This window comes from Myotis davidii, unplaced genomic scaffold (genome assembly GCF_000327345.1).
Source record: "Myotis davidii unplaced genomic scaffold, ASM32734v1 scaffold190, whole genome shotgun sequence".
Taxonomy (NCBI): Eukaryota; Metazoa; Chordata; class Mammalia; order Chiroptera; family Vespertilionidae; genus Myotis; species Myotis davidii.
The window spans coordinates 1,279,981-1,295,667 of record NW_006283440.1 but is presented as its reverse complement, the minus strand read 5'-3'; the positions used below and the strand labels follow the sequence as shown (position 1 = coordinate 1,295,667).

At 45.0% G+C, this 15,687-nt stretch overlaps 1 protein-coding gene across 1 annotated transcript in view; it reads left to right on the top strand.

The window, feature by feature from the left end:
- LOC102772336 (chromosome unknown open reading frame, human C9orf3) overlaps positions 1–15,687 on the top strand; it is a 341,200-nt gene that overhangs the window by 203,634 nt on the left and 121,879 nt on the right. Inside the window, 3 exon segments of the mRNA XM_015564262.1 lie at positions 2,320–2,458; positions 4,040–4,147; positions 9,461–9,504. Of these exon segments, the coding sequence (XP_015419748.1) occupies positions 2,320–2,458; positions 4,040–4,147; positions 9,461–9,504 (291 nt within the window).

Sequence of the window (15,687 nt, the reverse complement as noted above, 5' to 3'; positions counted from 1 at the left end):
GCTTGCCTGGGCACTGCTCCCTCCAGCGTCGCGTCCACTTTGAAAGGAGTCTCCTGGGGACTCATAAGGTTGCCTCCGACGCTGTCAGCATAAAAGAATTTCCTTGAACACTCCTTCGCTTGGAGAGGGTGGAAGCAGAGAATAAGAGGGATGGTTTCTGGAAGGACATTTTTAGGCAAAGGGGGAAAAGCAACTGAAAGCGTCACTGGGAACCTGGCAGCCAGCCTTCCCCCCAGAGGTTCAGGGCTGTCTTCCGTGCCCCCGCCCTTCCACTGGCCCCATTCAGAGCTCAGGGACTTACACTCACAGCAACTCTGGCTCTCCGGCTCTCCCGGGGCTGGGAAAACTGGTTTGAATTCCGGTTCTGAAGAGCCTTCCTCCCTGCAAGGCTGGCTGGGCTTTCCCTCTCAAAGCCAGTGTGGTTTTCTTTATAGAACGCTCCACCCAGGACAAACTTGAGAACAAGAATAAAGCTGATGCTTTTCAATGGAGTCTTAAATGACGATGGAAGGGACTCGTTATTCCTGCAAGTATAGTCATGTAGACAAGTCGGGGACCGAGTAGAAAAATGGAAACTATGCCGTTTGCTCTAGTGGCTGGTGGTTGTCTTCTCTTGAGGTATCTGCTGGTTCCAGGCCTGTGTCTGCTGAGATCAGGTGCTGAAATCTCCGGCAGAGGCCTAATGGGACGTTCTGTGCGCACAGCTAGTGCACGCTGCACAGTGATTGGCTTGGCAGGCTGGCCCATCCTGGACACTTCCATTTAGGCCCGGCATCCTTACAGGATGTGTCAGCAGACAGGGGGGCATTAAATGAAAGAACAGCCTACCCCAGTGCCTCTAACATGGATGGCCAACCTTGAATTTAGCGATACTTATTGCTAACAAAAGTATAATATTTTATTAAGTTTGTTGAGTAATTTATGTAGCCCTAGCCCTTACTGGGGATTTTGCGTATATTATTTCAATTATTTTCCATAGGAAGAGGGGAGATACATAGGATTATTTGCATTTTGCACGTGAATAAATTAAAGATTAGAGAATTTCACTAGCCTGCTAGTAAGAAACAGGTTTAAGAAGTAGGGTTGCAACTCAACACCGGTTCTCTTAGATCCCAATGGCCATGTCCCTGGTACTTGTGCACACTACCTTTGAAAATAGCCACTGGCCTTTCTGGTATGCTCATCCTCTCAGCAGCCCATGCTTCCCACTCACCCAACACATACTCTTCAGTGTTCGTCCAACAAGGGACTGGTTTTCCGACAGTTAAAAGCTGCAAATACCTTGTCACATATTTTAATTTTAGCTAATTGGCGAAGCTTCACTGTAACACAATTGTATTTTATTAAAGAAATTTTTAAAAATATTTAAAACAGTCTTGGTTTCAGTCCTAATGTCACAATAAGTCAAAACAAGCCACGAGCCCACAGCTCCCCCTTGTTTGCGAACTGAGGAGGTGAAGTGTGTGGTTGCGAACGTCCCTACCTGTTCTACAAGCATGGGCTTCAATAATGTTTGCTTTTGTGTGTGCGTTTTTGTGATTCTAAAACAGCTTCCTGGTACAAATATTTCTTTTTTAAATTTTTTTTTATTTTTCAATGACAGTTGACATTCAATATTATATTAGTTTAAGCTGTACAGCATAGTGGTTAGACATTTATATAACTTACAAAGTGATTCCCCCATAAGTCTTGCACCCACCTGACAGCATGTAGTTATTAGAATATTATTGACTGTATTCCCTAAGCTGTACTTTACATCCTCATAACTATTTTGTAACTGCCCATTTGTACTTCTTAATCTCTTCACCTTTTCATTCAGTTTCCCAACCCCACTCCCATCTGGCAACCATCAGTTTGTTCTCTGTGTCTATGAGTTTGCTTCTGTCTTGCTAGTTTGTTAAACAAATATTTCTTAAAGGAGCCTTAAATGCAAGTAGAAAGAAGTGGGTAACATTGGGACTTTCAAAAAAAGAATTTTTTTAATGTAAGTTTTTTACTCTTCCAAGCAAAGCTACATTTTTCATTGTATTTCCCAGTTTATCATTCCCACCAAAAGAAAAGCAGGTTCTTAAATAATGCATATTGGAGCTTAGATTCCATGAGAGTCTGGCAAGTTTTAATCTTGGATAAGATGATGTAAAATATTGCCAATAGCCAACCTTAGGTTGCCAACCCAAATATAAATCCCTACTTGTTCAGTATATGAATGTATAACATAAACTGTTTTAAATTACTGTGTACCTGGTACTGTTGAATAGAATTAAGACACTGTTGGGCAACTCTAAAAATAAGAGTAAGGCGATATCGTGGTCTAATTAGTTAAGAATGTGCTATGTTTTTGCTACATCATTTTAGACCCAATAAAGAGAAAACTGGCCATGTGAGTGACTCAGGATCGTCTGTCATTAAGCATGGGCTCAATCCAGAGAAGGTCTTCATGCAGGTTCATTATTTAAAGGTAAGCGCATCTAAGTGGCAGAAGCCAGTGGCTATGGTATAGCATTTTTTAGATTATACACATAAACAGTGAAGATTAATAACATGGTTGAGCTAAACAAAACAATGATCAACATTGTAATGACATTTGACTGGGTAGATATCTGATTGTCTAATAATTAAAACACTTTATACCCCCAAAATGAGGCATCAACCAAAGGAACCTGAACTATTTCCTGCCCTGTACCTCCCTCTCCCTGCTGCACATCAGCTTTGAAGAGCAGAATCTTAAAATTGTTGTCAGGTTCCAACTGGAGCATAGGAGCAAGAAGGAAGCATTTTAAGGTGAAAGGCCTCTCCCGATAGCTGAGGAAGAACAGAGCCAGGACCCAGCCCTTCTAGTTTGAGATGTGTGTCCAGGCTTCATGTAAACCAAGGGGAATACCCAGATGAGTTGAAAGCAAAGTAGTCGATCCTTAATTTCTAGAAAGACACATATCACATGATCTCACTTATATGTGGAATCTAATGAACAAAATTAACTGATGAACAAAATAGACCCAGAGACATGGAAGCATGCAACAGACTGATGTATTTCAGGGGGAGGGGCAGGAGGGGGGTGGAGGGGGGGTAGCAAGAGATTAACTAAAGAACTTATATGCATACTAGAGGCCCAGTGCACGAATTCATGCACAGGTGGGGTCCGGCTGGCCCACTCCAGTGGGGGTCTGTTGGGCCAGGCTGGTTGGGGAGAGGGGCTGCAAGCAGTTGGCCAGCCGGCTCCACCCCCAATCAGGGTGTTGGGGGCCAATCGGGGCCAGGCTGGTGGTGGAGCAATCAGGACCCAGATCAGGCTTGTTGGCTGCCGCAGTGCATGTCATAGCCACCGGTCATTCTGGTCATTCTGGTCGTTCCACCATTCCAGCCGCTGGGCTTTTATATATATAGATATGCATAACCCATAGACACAGACAATAGTGCTTTGAAGGCCTGGGGAGGGAGTGAGATCTGGCTGGAGGAGGTCAATGAGGGAAAAAAAGGGGGACATCTGTAATGCTTTCAACAATAAACATAAATTTAAAATCCTATATAATAAAAGCATAATATGCAAACCGACCAAATAGCCAAACGGCAGAATGACCATCCGGACAACCATCCGGGACCACCCTATGACACCCACTGGCACCAAGCCAGCCAAGGTGGGTGCAGTGCGATTGGTCAGGGGCCAGGCCATCGCCCCATGATCGCCTCGCAGAGGGAGGCCCAGGCCACCGACCAGCTGGCTGCAGCAGGTGGGCGGGGCCTCCCTCTGCAAGGGAAGCCCAGGTCCTGGGTGCTGGCAGCCAGAGGAAAGCCCAGGTCCCGGGTCCTGTGTGCCAGAGGCAAGCCGATGCCGGCAGCCTGGGGGAAGGAAGGCCTACTCTTGCACGAATTTCGTGCATCACGCCTCTAGTAAAGAATATAAAGGGCAGCCTGGAACACATCACATGGGACATTCTAGATGTGCATAAAGCGCTGGTGGGTAAGTCAGGGTTGACTGTGTAAGCATTTTTCCGATTAATCCATGATAGGCATCTTTTTTCTTCTACTTCCTTTCTTCCAGGGTTATTTCCTTCTCCGGTTCCTTGCCAGAAGACTTGGAGATGACACCTATTTTTCCTTTTTAAGAAAATTTGTGCACACATTTCATGGGCAGCTGATTCTTTCCCAGGTAATAAATGAGTCCTTGTGAATCTGTGGGGGTGTGGCATGTGGGGAATAGATTATATGAGTATTAAAAAGTGGGGGAAAGATTTATGATTTAATGCAATAGGAAAAATAGGAAGTTAATGAAGTGGACATAGGAAAGTGTTGTTTTAGGGAGTGTGATCCCCCTGTAGTTTTGGGACCATCTGAGACCCAAAGCTGTCCTGTGCAGGGACGTAGATAGTTGAATCTTAAGTGACCTTAAGAACAAAAGCAAAAAAAGCAGCCCTGCTGTTCCTCTACCTACAGTGGTCTTCGCAGGGTTGGCTCCTTCTTATCCTTTTGTCTCAGCTCAAATGCCACACACTCAGAGTCACCCCAGCTAATCAGATCTGCATCCACCCTGCTAATCTCTACCCTTTGCCTTTTTCATTGCCTTCATTGTCATTGCCATTATTTATCATTTTATTTGAGGCCCGGTGCACGAATTTGTGCACGGGTGGGGTCCCTCGGCCTGGCCGGCAATTCGGGGCTGATCAGGGCTGTGGGAGGTTGGCTGGTGGAGGTAGGGGCTGCGGGAGGTTGACCGGCTGGCCGGGGGAGATGCTAGGGGAGGTTGGCCAGCTGCCTTGATCAGAGCCAGCCAGCTGTGGGGGGAGGGACCGCAGGAGGTTGGCTGTGGAGCGCACTGAGCACCAGGGGGCAGCTCCCTGGTGGTCAGTGCGCATCATAGCAACCAGTCAACCGGTCGTTCAGTTGCTTAGGCTTTTATATATATAGATTTTCATTTAAGATCACTTGGGTTTTTTTTTTCTTTCTCCTCCATTCTATGTATAAGCTCATGAAGGCCAGACCATGCTCTTTATTTGATCAATACTTAATACATGATTGACAAACAGTATGTGCACCATATATATTTGATAAACTGAGAGATTGACAAGATACACTGAAATATTCAGACAGCCTGACCTCAAAACTATCAGAGAAAGACTTTCCGTTTATATGGGTGTGGGGCCAAACTTCACATAGGAGTAAGCAAGTTAACAAACAGGGATTGACTCTGGAAGCCGTGCTTGTAGCAGGCACCAAAACCTTCGGGGGCAAACTCCACTTTTCTGGTTTTTTTAAATCTTTTTTTATATTTTATTTCCTAATTTATTTCTTTCTTTTTCCTTTCATATCTCTTATTTCTCTCTTTCCTTTACTTATTCTATTTTTTCTCTTTTCTTTTTTTATTCTTTTTGCCATTTTTCTTTTCCTATTCTATGTTTTATTTTATTTATTATTATTACTTTTTTTATGTGTGTGCCTCTCACCTGGTCACGCTCATTCAGCTTTATGGTACAATGGGGTCATCCACTTGTGACCCAAGGCCAGCTGTTCCCTGGAGACCAAGCAGGTGGTGTCCCTCTCCTACAACCTCGTGACCCTCGTGCTCACCTGCTCATCTACAGCTTTCAGAACAAGGAGGTGAGGTGTGTCTTCAAAGAAGAGGGGCCTATACTCTATGTCCTCTCCGTGATTCCACAACTGTTTATCTAGTCTTCTGCTGGACACCCTTGCCGGGGGTTGGCGGGGTAGGGGGTGTCTTTTGTGCTTCAATATGGAGGACCTGAATTCTTTCTGATCCTCTTCTGGTGATTTCCTGTTTTTGTTTTAATATATTTTTATTGATTTCAGAGAGGAAGGGAGAGGAAGAGAGAGAGAGAAACATTAGTGATGAGAGAGAATCATCAATTGTCTGCCTCCTACACATCCTACACTGGGGATCCAGCCCGCAACCCAGGCATATGCCTGGACTGGGAATCAAACCGCAACCTCCTGGTTCATAGGTTGACACTCAACCACTGAGCCACGCCGGCCGGGTTGATTCCCTATTTTGAAAATGGCACCAACATCCCTAGTGACTGCCTTGAATTCAGACATCCTCCAGGCTTATTATTTTTCTTTTAATTTTTTTTATTCCTTCTTTCTATTCATGTTCTTGCTCTTTTTGCCTCTTGTCTTTTATTATTCCTTCTTTGCCTCTTTTTTCTCTTTTTATTCTTTTTTCTGTTGTTGTTTTTGTTAGTGGCGGTGGGCTGCTTTTTTTTTCCATGTTGTTTTTTGCTTTGTTTTGTTGTGTTTTATTTTGTATTGTTCTGTCAGCACCTGTGCAACAGTTTGCATGGCATGGTTGGGGTTGAGTCTCACAGGCAGCCAGCCCAAGGGCCAAGCCTACCTACAAATGGGGCAACAGATGGGACTACATCAAACTACAAAGCTTCTGCACAGCAAAAGAAACCACCATCAAAATGAAAAAGGAACCCACTGTATGAGAGAGCATATTTGCCAATGATACATCTGATAAGGGGTTAATATCCAAAATGTATAAAGAATTTATACAATTCAACACCTGGGAGACAATCCAATTAAAAAGTGGGCAAAGGATCTGAATAGATACTTATCCAAAGAGGACATACAGATAGATGGCCAATATGTATATGAAAAAATGCTCAACATCAGTAATCATCAGAGATGCAAATTGAAACTATAATAAGATATCAATCACTTCATACCAGCCAGAGTGGCTACCATCAATAAATCAGCAACAGGTGCTGGTGAGGATGTGAAGAAATGGGCACCCAAGTGCACTGCTGGTGGGAATGCAGGTGGTGCAGCCACTGTGGAAGACAGTATGGAGTCTCCTCAAAAAATTAAAAACGGAACTGCCCTTTGACCCAGTGAATTCACTTCTGGGAATATATCCTAACAATCCCAAAACACCAATCAGAAAGTATATATGCATTCCTATGTTCATAGCAGCATTATTTGCAATTTGGAAACTGCCCAAGTGTCCATCAGTAGCTGAGTAGATAGAAAATAGTGGACATAATGGAAAACTATGCGACTGTAAAAAAAGAAGTAACTCTTACCCTTTGCAACAGCATGGAGGTACCTGGAGATTACTATGCTAAGTGAAATAAGCCAGTCAGAGAAAGACAGATATCACATGATTTCACTTATATGTGGAATCAAATGAACAAAATAAATTGACTAACAAAATAGGACAAAATAAATTGACAAACAGAATACAAAAATTTCCTGTATTCACTGAAAATTCTGGAACATTGTTCTCTGAAGTCCTATAAATAAAGATCCAGTTGTAACTGGAAAATGCAAAAGGAAGGAATTAAGGTTAACTCTGTATTTCCTGCTTCTCAAGCAATTAAATTCTCCCCCTTGCCATTGAGTTAATGTAATTCCCCACACTCCACACCCCCGCCCCCCACACACACACATAAATGAGCATACACTACTGGACAAATATGGGATAAGTTGATATGGGCTCTAAGGAGATAATGAAGTGAAATTAGTAAGAAATTATACTTACCGTACTTGGATTTTTAGGAAGCAAGAATACTGCCATTCAACCAGTGAAATATCTGCAATGTAACCTATTAATAAGTCAGTTGTGATAAATTAATTTCTAATTCAACATTTATACAAAATAATTATTACAGTAAAGATAATGACTTAAAGAACCTCAAGCAAAAGTAATTCTTCACATTCTAAATATTGCTCTTGCTTCCTTTGGTGTTTCCTCCATGTACTGCATCCACTGCAGGTGCAAGGAGGGACTTCAGATGTGAGGGGTCATTGTACTGGGGCTTGTTCCCTTCCATTTGCCTGCATGATCCATGCTTTTAATATTAGTTGGTATTCTTTGTATCATTTATTTTGGGTGAAGCAAAATACACAAGTGAAGCCTTAGAAGGAGAACAGGATTTGCAAGAAATAAATTTTTCATTGCTGCCCTTAATAGGGAGTCTTTGCCTCTGGAAGAAATGAACCTACTACGCACCCATAAACTCATAGAAAGGGCCGGCAGGCTTCGCCAATGTGCAATGGCTTTGCCTCATGTGTTGATAGAAGAAGAACACCTTGTCATACAAATTGTTTGCAGATTTCCAGTCCTCCGTGCTTCCATCTGTTTGTAATCCCAGGGTCTGAGCTGCTGCTTCCATCTCACATTCTGAGTTAAATGGGTCTCATCAGAGCCTGCACTGCCCGCATCTGCAGGCTTGGCTGAGGGGGTGTGGGGGCGGGGCTTCTATCCAGGGATGTTCATTGGGCAGTGCCATAGTTGGTCATCTGAGCTCTTGCAAGGACCTGCTTTACAAGATTGTCAGTTTATTAAAAGGAAAATCTTCAAGTATAGATCCCAAAAACGTTACAGGTTGTTCTTGTTTGCTACATGTTCTATATTTTTTCCAAAGTGTATCTTGTCAAATCTTCAGATGGTAGGAGGTTTAATTTAGCAAGTAAAAATGCGCAACACCAGGTTAAATTTGCATTTCAGATAAACAGCAAATACTCTTTTAGTGTAGGCATGCCTCCACTTTAACTGGGCATCCAATATTGTATCTGACAAACCTAGTTGAGGCCAAATCAAGATTCTAGAATTAGATGGACTGACATGGTTGGTCACAATATTCAAGGTGCAAATTAAATATAAATGATATTGAACATTCATATGTGATTTTTTTAGGCCTTATGGTATTATGGGTATGTTTTAAAAGAGTCCTTATATTTCAGAGCAATTTACTGAAACATTGATTGGTGGAATTATGTAATGTTTGGGGTTTGCTTCTAAATAATACAAGAGGCAGATAAGTGGATGGGGCATATTGGCTGTGGGTTGATGGGTACATGAAGGTTAATTATACTCTTTTGTCTCCTTTTGAATGTGTTTGAAATTTTCCATAGTAGAGGAAACAATGAGTGTGTGTAAGTTATGTCTTTAGTTTTAAAAAATTTATTATTGAAACATCCTAGGTGTCAGTGGCACTAGGAAAGGCTGCAGGCGGAGCCAGGGAACCGGAACCATTCTGGCTGTAGCCGCTTGGTTCCTCCCCGGGGACGGTCGGGGATAGTCATCGTCTTGAGCTCTGTCATTATCTTTCCAAATAGCAAAGCAAGAAAGTTGCAAGTCACTCACCAGCCTCTTGGCACTGAGGTCGTTCAGTCCGTTACAGGGCTCATGACGGGGACTCGGTTAGGTGGGGGACAGAGCTTTATGGGGGATAGCCTTCTGAAAATACATAGTTGAGAGATGAAATGAAATAAACTGTTGCTTTAGGTCAAAATGACAAACACTACATTTTTCAATTTGTTTGTGGTTTTTACAAAACAAATCTCTTTACCTGATTGGACTGAAGTGCTGTAATTAATACATCGGGCACATAGTCCAGTGACCCAGCATGGGCCCAGCTTCGCGAGCAGGTGAGCTGCCGGCAGCCGGGGGCAGTGACACATCGATGGACGTTTTTCATGGTTTGCTTTTTTCTTATTCCAGGATTTCCTTCAAATGCTGTTGGAGGACATCCCAGAAGAAAAAAGGTGAGGACCAACTTAGGAATTAAGAGCCTCGTTTTACTTTTAATGTTAAAAACGACCCTGCCGTTGTCTGGCTTACTAAACTGAGGAAGTTCAGTCTTCCTCTCTTAATAGAGGCAAGGACCTGGCCCAGCCAGCAGGAGTCCTGGGAGCATCAGCCAAACTTAGAAATGGGCTCATGTGAACAGTGGGAGCTAGGGGGCACAGCAGGGATTCCCCAGAGCTGGGGCCCCCCCAAGTGGTATATGAGGCAAGCCAAGGACACAGTGTGGCCTCAGTGGCTGTGGAAACAGTGGCAGAGAGGACGTCCTAAAGCCCCGGGGGCTGTAGAGAACATGGCTCCATACAGGGAAACGCTGTTCCGTTGAAGGTGAAAGGTGGGGTAGTAACCAAAGCCTGGGATTTGAAGTCGGGCTCTTCAAGGTTCTAACCAGCTCTGCCCCTTCCCACATATAACATTCGTCCCTCCAAATTCCTGTTTGCTACCCTCTGGCAGGCTTCCCGGAGGATCAAAGGGGATAACACATGAAAAGTAGGTGCTCAATTAATGATGGATGTAGTTAGAACAATAACAGCTTCTGTGCACCAGGCACTTTCGGGATCTGCTTACAGGAGATCATTGGCTCCTCATTACAGCACTCCTCCTCCGCTGCTGCCGCCGCCGCCTCCTCCTTTTTCTCTTTCTTCATCGTCATCATGATTATTTTAAGCCAATACTTGATGGGAGGTTACTGTTTGCAGGCGCTCAGTTAATCCTCCGAACATCGCTACCTGGGGCCTTGTGTTTTATTCCTGTTTTACCAGAGGCCTGAGGTGCCGAGGGCTGAGTGAGCAGCCAGGGCGTCACAGCTCCATGTGGCAGGTGGCCTGGCTCTGGAACCTCTGCTCTTATCCACAGTGTCCCACGTGAAGAAACTGAGGCTCCCAGAGGTTAACTCAAAGATCCCCTAGTGAGCAGGGGAGTGAGCCCGGTTTGGAGTGAGGCTGTCTGGGCCTCGCCCATGCTCTTTGCAATGCAAGCTCGCTCTGGAAAGAGGGAGACCTCGTCCTGGGAGGGGGCCAGTTTTAGTCTGGCTCCTCCTAGGGGATTCCGGGGGGGCGGTTTAAGACCTACAGCAAAGTTTGGATTAGATTCATTCCAACCCTTTCTTTCTAATTTCCTATCTTAATTTGGGCTCTAAAAGCGAATACCCTGAAACATAATTTCTAATAGCAAAATTGGTATTGAAACATTAAAGGGGGCATCTTGGGAAATTAACATTTCTTTCAAGAAGAGCCAATATTACTCTCCTTCCTGACCCACCGTTTTAGCCATGATTTTATGCTCGGAGGAGATTTCCAAATGTGGAGATGAATCCCTTCGCACAGACATTGACTTGGACCCATGCAAGGCCAGACACCTCCATGTCAACCTCCTGCCTGAGAGGCAGCCTGATGTGGGGGTCGTGGGGGTCAGGTGTCAGGGCTTGTGCTGCCAGGAGATGACATGAAGTTCAGGGAGGATCTGGGGGCCATGAGGGTGTGGAGTTGTTCTTCATCTTCCATCATCTACCTCCAATTCTTGCTTCAACAGTTAGAAATGTTATTGTTAGGCTTTTTTTTTCTTTTTTCAATCAGATGGGAAACTCACACATAACACAAATTAGTGCACCATACAGAGTTAACATAGCCATATCGTTTGTTAAATCCCTTAATGTACCTCTTTCTGCTCCTGTCTTTGATGCTGAAGGAAGTCTTATCCAGGGAGATTGCATGGGCTGCAGTCATTGGCTTTTCCAGGAGGCCGCTCGAAGGAGGGGTGGCTTGTTTGGGAAGGTCTGAAATGTTTTGGATTTACCATCTTTTCTTTTTAAACAGAAATGTGGGCTTTCATCATGCAAAAATCACATCAGAGGTGGCCATTATTCCTAAGGCCAAGAACAATAACTTACCTGCAATATTTTTCCCTTTTTCTTGTATACCTGCCTGGAATAACTTTCCAGGTCCTCTGATAGGATGGAGTGCTTTCCCTATGAACTAACACCGAATGAAACAAGAAGAAAACTAATAGAAATGGTGTATTACCTCTTGTCACCAAAGTCTATTTCTGAGCAATGACTCTGCATTCTTTCAGAATTTCTTAGGGCACAATTATAGTCATTTTCATGGACACAACGAAGTGCCTTATTAGTTTGGGATGCCTTATTTTCATCCTCTTCCTAATAAGGGTATGGAGTTCACTTGGACGGCCCTGAGCCCGCTGGTTCTGGGGGACCCGGATATTATCATTGTGAATATGTATGGAGGTGACACACTGCGGGCCCACAAAGAGGCCTTTGTCGTGATTGTGGAAGCTACGAGCAGCATCTCTGTGTGACAGTGGCCAGCGGCACCCACCTCCTTCCCCTCTTGGGGGGATGCCTCTCCCAGGGAGGATCATGTTCTGGCCAACAGGTTTAAGCTCCTTTTAAAAATTCTCCTTAAAAGTTAAGGCAGCTTCTTTCCTACAGTGAACGTATTTCAGCAAGTGTCCTGGAATACTTTTTGAAGCTCAGCCATCTTTCCTGCTAACTAATCTCAGAATCAAATTCAGCTATTGAAACAGACCGTCTACCCTTTTACCTGTGCAGCATATTGTACCAATTTTATCTACTTCTCCCAGGTAGATAAAGGCCCCACACCTGGCCCCTGAGCCCCTAATCGTTGGCCCTACTGCTAAACGATTCTCAGGCGCATCTGTTGGGCACATGAGCCGTTCTGTAGGGCTAGGGTTTTCAGATCAGACCCGCCAGTCAGGGTTCAGGGGCTGTCATGCTGCTTTTGCATTGTTCTCTTGCTTCAGTTAAGTTAACATTCTCTATTGAGCACTTTTCCTACCGGGTGGGGTACTAGGCTGGACAGGAGGGAGCAGAAAGGAATAAATCCCATGCCCCGCCCCCAGGGAGCTCCTGGCTGACTGCTGCAGGCATACCCGAAGCAGAGCACTGGGACTCCCTGTGGGAAGTGCTCTGGGGAGCTTCCCCATCCTGGGTGCACAGAGGAAGGGCTCATCAGCCCTCGCCTCCAGCTTCAGGCAAAGAAGTACCACTGGAGGTTTCAGGTAAGGGAGTGCCACCAGCAGATTGGAGAGGTACTCTGGGGTAGGGGCAGCATGGGAGACAGATGGACGTGGAAGAACTAAAAGTCAGGAGACCAATTAGACCAGTGCAGCAGTTCGCTGGAGAGATCTAGAGCTGGAACGAGGGCAGGGATGCTGGCGGTGGCAGTGTAACGGGCAATCGGAGAGATTCCGGAGATGAGACTTGGAGATGGGTTGTGAGGTTGAATGGAGGCCTCCAGCATGAAGTTGGCCTTTCCTTCTGGCCGCTCAGTCACTGAAGTTGCACTGGAAATACCGGGGCCCTGTTTTGTCTGGGGAGTCGGTGTGGGGCAGAGGGGATGGGAGGGGCAGTGTTTGGAAGTGGCAGCAGGAGATGAAGAGTTGTGTTTTAGACATTGTCAGTGAGAGGTTTCTGTTTAAAAGATGGTGTTTAAGAGACTAAGGGAAGGAAAGGCTGGAAGTGCTTGGAAGGAAATGGGGACAAATCCGGGGCCCTGGCCTGCCTGGTGAAAGCTCACTCCTACCGTATCGACAGCAACCAGTTCTTTCTTTGCTCGTCAATCACTGGGTTTGTGTGTGCGTGTTCGTGTGTTACCTTCATTCAGTGCCTTTCCTCCCCCGCGGCGCTGGGCGTACTTGTTTTATAAATGTTAAGTCAGCAGCCTGCACCGTACACCCCAGCACACACTGCTTGTTTCGATCAAGAAAGTAAATAACTGTGTGTAAAGTTGAGAGGTGCACTAGTTGCAGAACAAGAGCGCTTTCCGATCCAGACCCGAGCACTGAAGGCCCAAAGCTCGCCTCCGTCTAGTACCCGCGCTCTCAAGGTCTTTCCATCCATCCTTCAGTTCAAGTGGCAGCTGGGCCATGTGCTTCCTTAAAGATGGAGATAGAACATGACCTTTAGAATCCCAGGAGGCAGAAGACGGGAGTAAAGAGTGAAATGCCAGTAAAGACATTTCTCCTGATCAACAAGACGTTGATAGGAACAAGTAGCAGATGTGGCTGATACTCCGCCCTCAGAAATCAGCTGGACGGCATGCGCCATGCCGTTTCCACGCAAGCCTGCGTCTGTTTCTTGGTACTTTAACATCACAAAGAGACAAGCAATTGCTCACTTTGTGGCTTCTAACCAACATCTTGCCAGGACTTCTGAAATATTCTCTCCCTTGCTGCAGTGACCACGTGTGAACACATTCATAGCTCACAGGGACTGGAGACAGACCCCTGCGATGCAATCACTTTCTGGGACATGGGAGTCCGGAGAAGGCTGTTCTCCAGCCAGAGGGTGGGCCCCCTGCTGCTGTGGAGGCCCCGGAGGCCTTGGTCAGGAGGTGGAGTGCGGTTCACAGGCCCAGAGCTGGAAGGCATGCAGCGAGGGCCAGTGTGCTTGTAGCTATCTGTAGGAAATCAATTTCCATAGCGATCAGACATGCAGGAGAGTAATTTCCTGTAAGTCCTGGGTCCCGGCGAAGTGGAAATGCTCCTGCTTGTCTGTGGTGATGACTCAAGCCACATGACCTCAGGGGGAAACAGCCCCCAGGGCTCGGACTCTGAGTGTCCGGGAGAGAAAAGCCGACCTTTGGCTGCACCACTGCTGCAGATCCTGGTCCAGACCGAAAATTCACCCGTACTGTCACGTCAGTAGCTGGGATCAAAACGCAAAAACTATGTACGTGCTTTATTTTATTTTCCTCAAGCACATAGTCCATTTCTTCCCTGAGTATTGATCATATTCACTCTGTGTCTCATAATTTCCGTGGGAGGTAAGGCCCCTTAGAGGACCTATAATTTTTTCTGGCAGCTGGAGTTCATGCTTTCATCTTCTTCTCCGAGTTTAAGACCTTCGTCCACGTCAGCAGTCCACGGGCAGGTGTGGGTGCGGGGTGATGTCTGCACGGATGTTGGGAGTCCAGAAACCCGTCTTGTCTTCAGCCTTTTGTCTGGGTTGACGTTGGCCACTCTTCTCATGCTTAGTTGCTCCATCTGCTAAAGAGCCACACCCAATTGACACCCACTTCACAGGGATAATATGAAGAGTGAAGTAATAATGGTTATAAGATGCTTCAAACCTTCCCAAAGGAAAGTGATCTGAAACTTCCCTCAGAGGGGAGTGTCATCTGCTCCTGCATGCAGCTGAATGATGAACCCTCCTGCCCTCACACCTTTGCTCCTCCCAAGAATTTCCCCATCTCTTCAGAACTCTAATCCAAGGGCAGGCAAACAGGGCACCTTCAACGCAAGATGGAGGGGTCAGTGTTGTTTGGAGCAGGCTTGTCTGCACCATGAATCATAAAGCAATGCATCGTGACACCTGGCAATAATATTGGTTTTGCACAGATATTAAATGAGATTTTTTTTTTGGTGTATGGTACATAGAAGATGTTCAATAAGCAATAGCTACTCCTTTTTAAAAATTTTTATTTTTGTTACACTTGATGTACAATATTATATTAGTTTCAGGTGACTAGACATTTATATAACTTACAAAGTGATCACCTCAATAAAATTAGTGCCCATTTGACACCATATAGAGCTATTACAATATTATTGACTATATTCCCTATGCTGTACTTTACATTACCATGTCTGTGCTGTAGCTACCAATTTGTACTTCCCAACCCCTTCACCTTCTCATCCATCCCCTCAACCCCCTCCAGCTGGCAACCATCAAAATGTTCTCTGTATCTATGAATCTGTTTCTGTTCTGCTTGTTTGTTTATTTCATTTTTTAGATTCCACATATAAGTGAAATCATCTGCCATTTGTCTTTCTCTGTCTGACTTATTTCACTCAGCACAACACCCTCTAAGTCCATCCATGCTGTTGCAGATGACAAGATTTCATTTCTTTTTATAGCTGAATAATATTTTATTGTATATATGCACCATTTCTTTATCCAATCATCTGTTGGATACTTAGGTTACTTTCATATCTTGGCTATCCTATCTAATAAAAGAGAAACATGGTAATTGGCGTACGACCGCTACCCTTCCCATTGGCTAATCAGTGAGATATGCAAATTAACTGCCAGCCAAGATGGCGGCCGGCAGCCAGGCAGCTTGAAACTAACATGAGGCTTGCTTGCTTCAGTGATGGAGGACTCC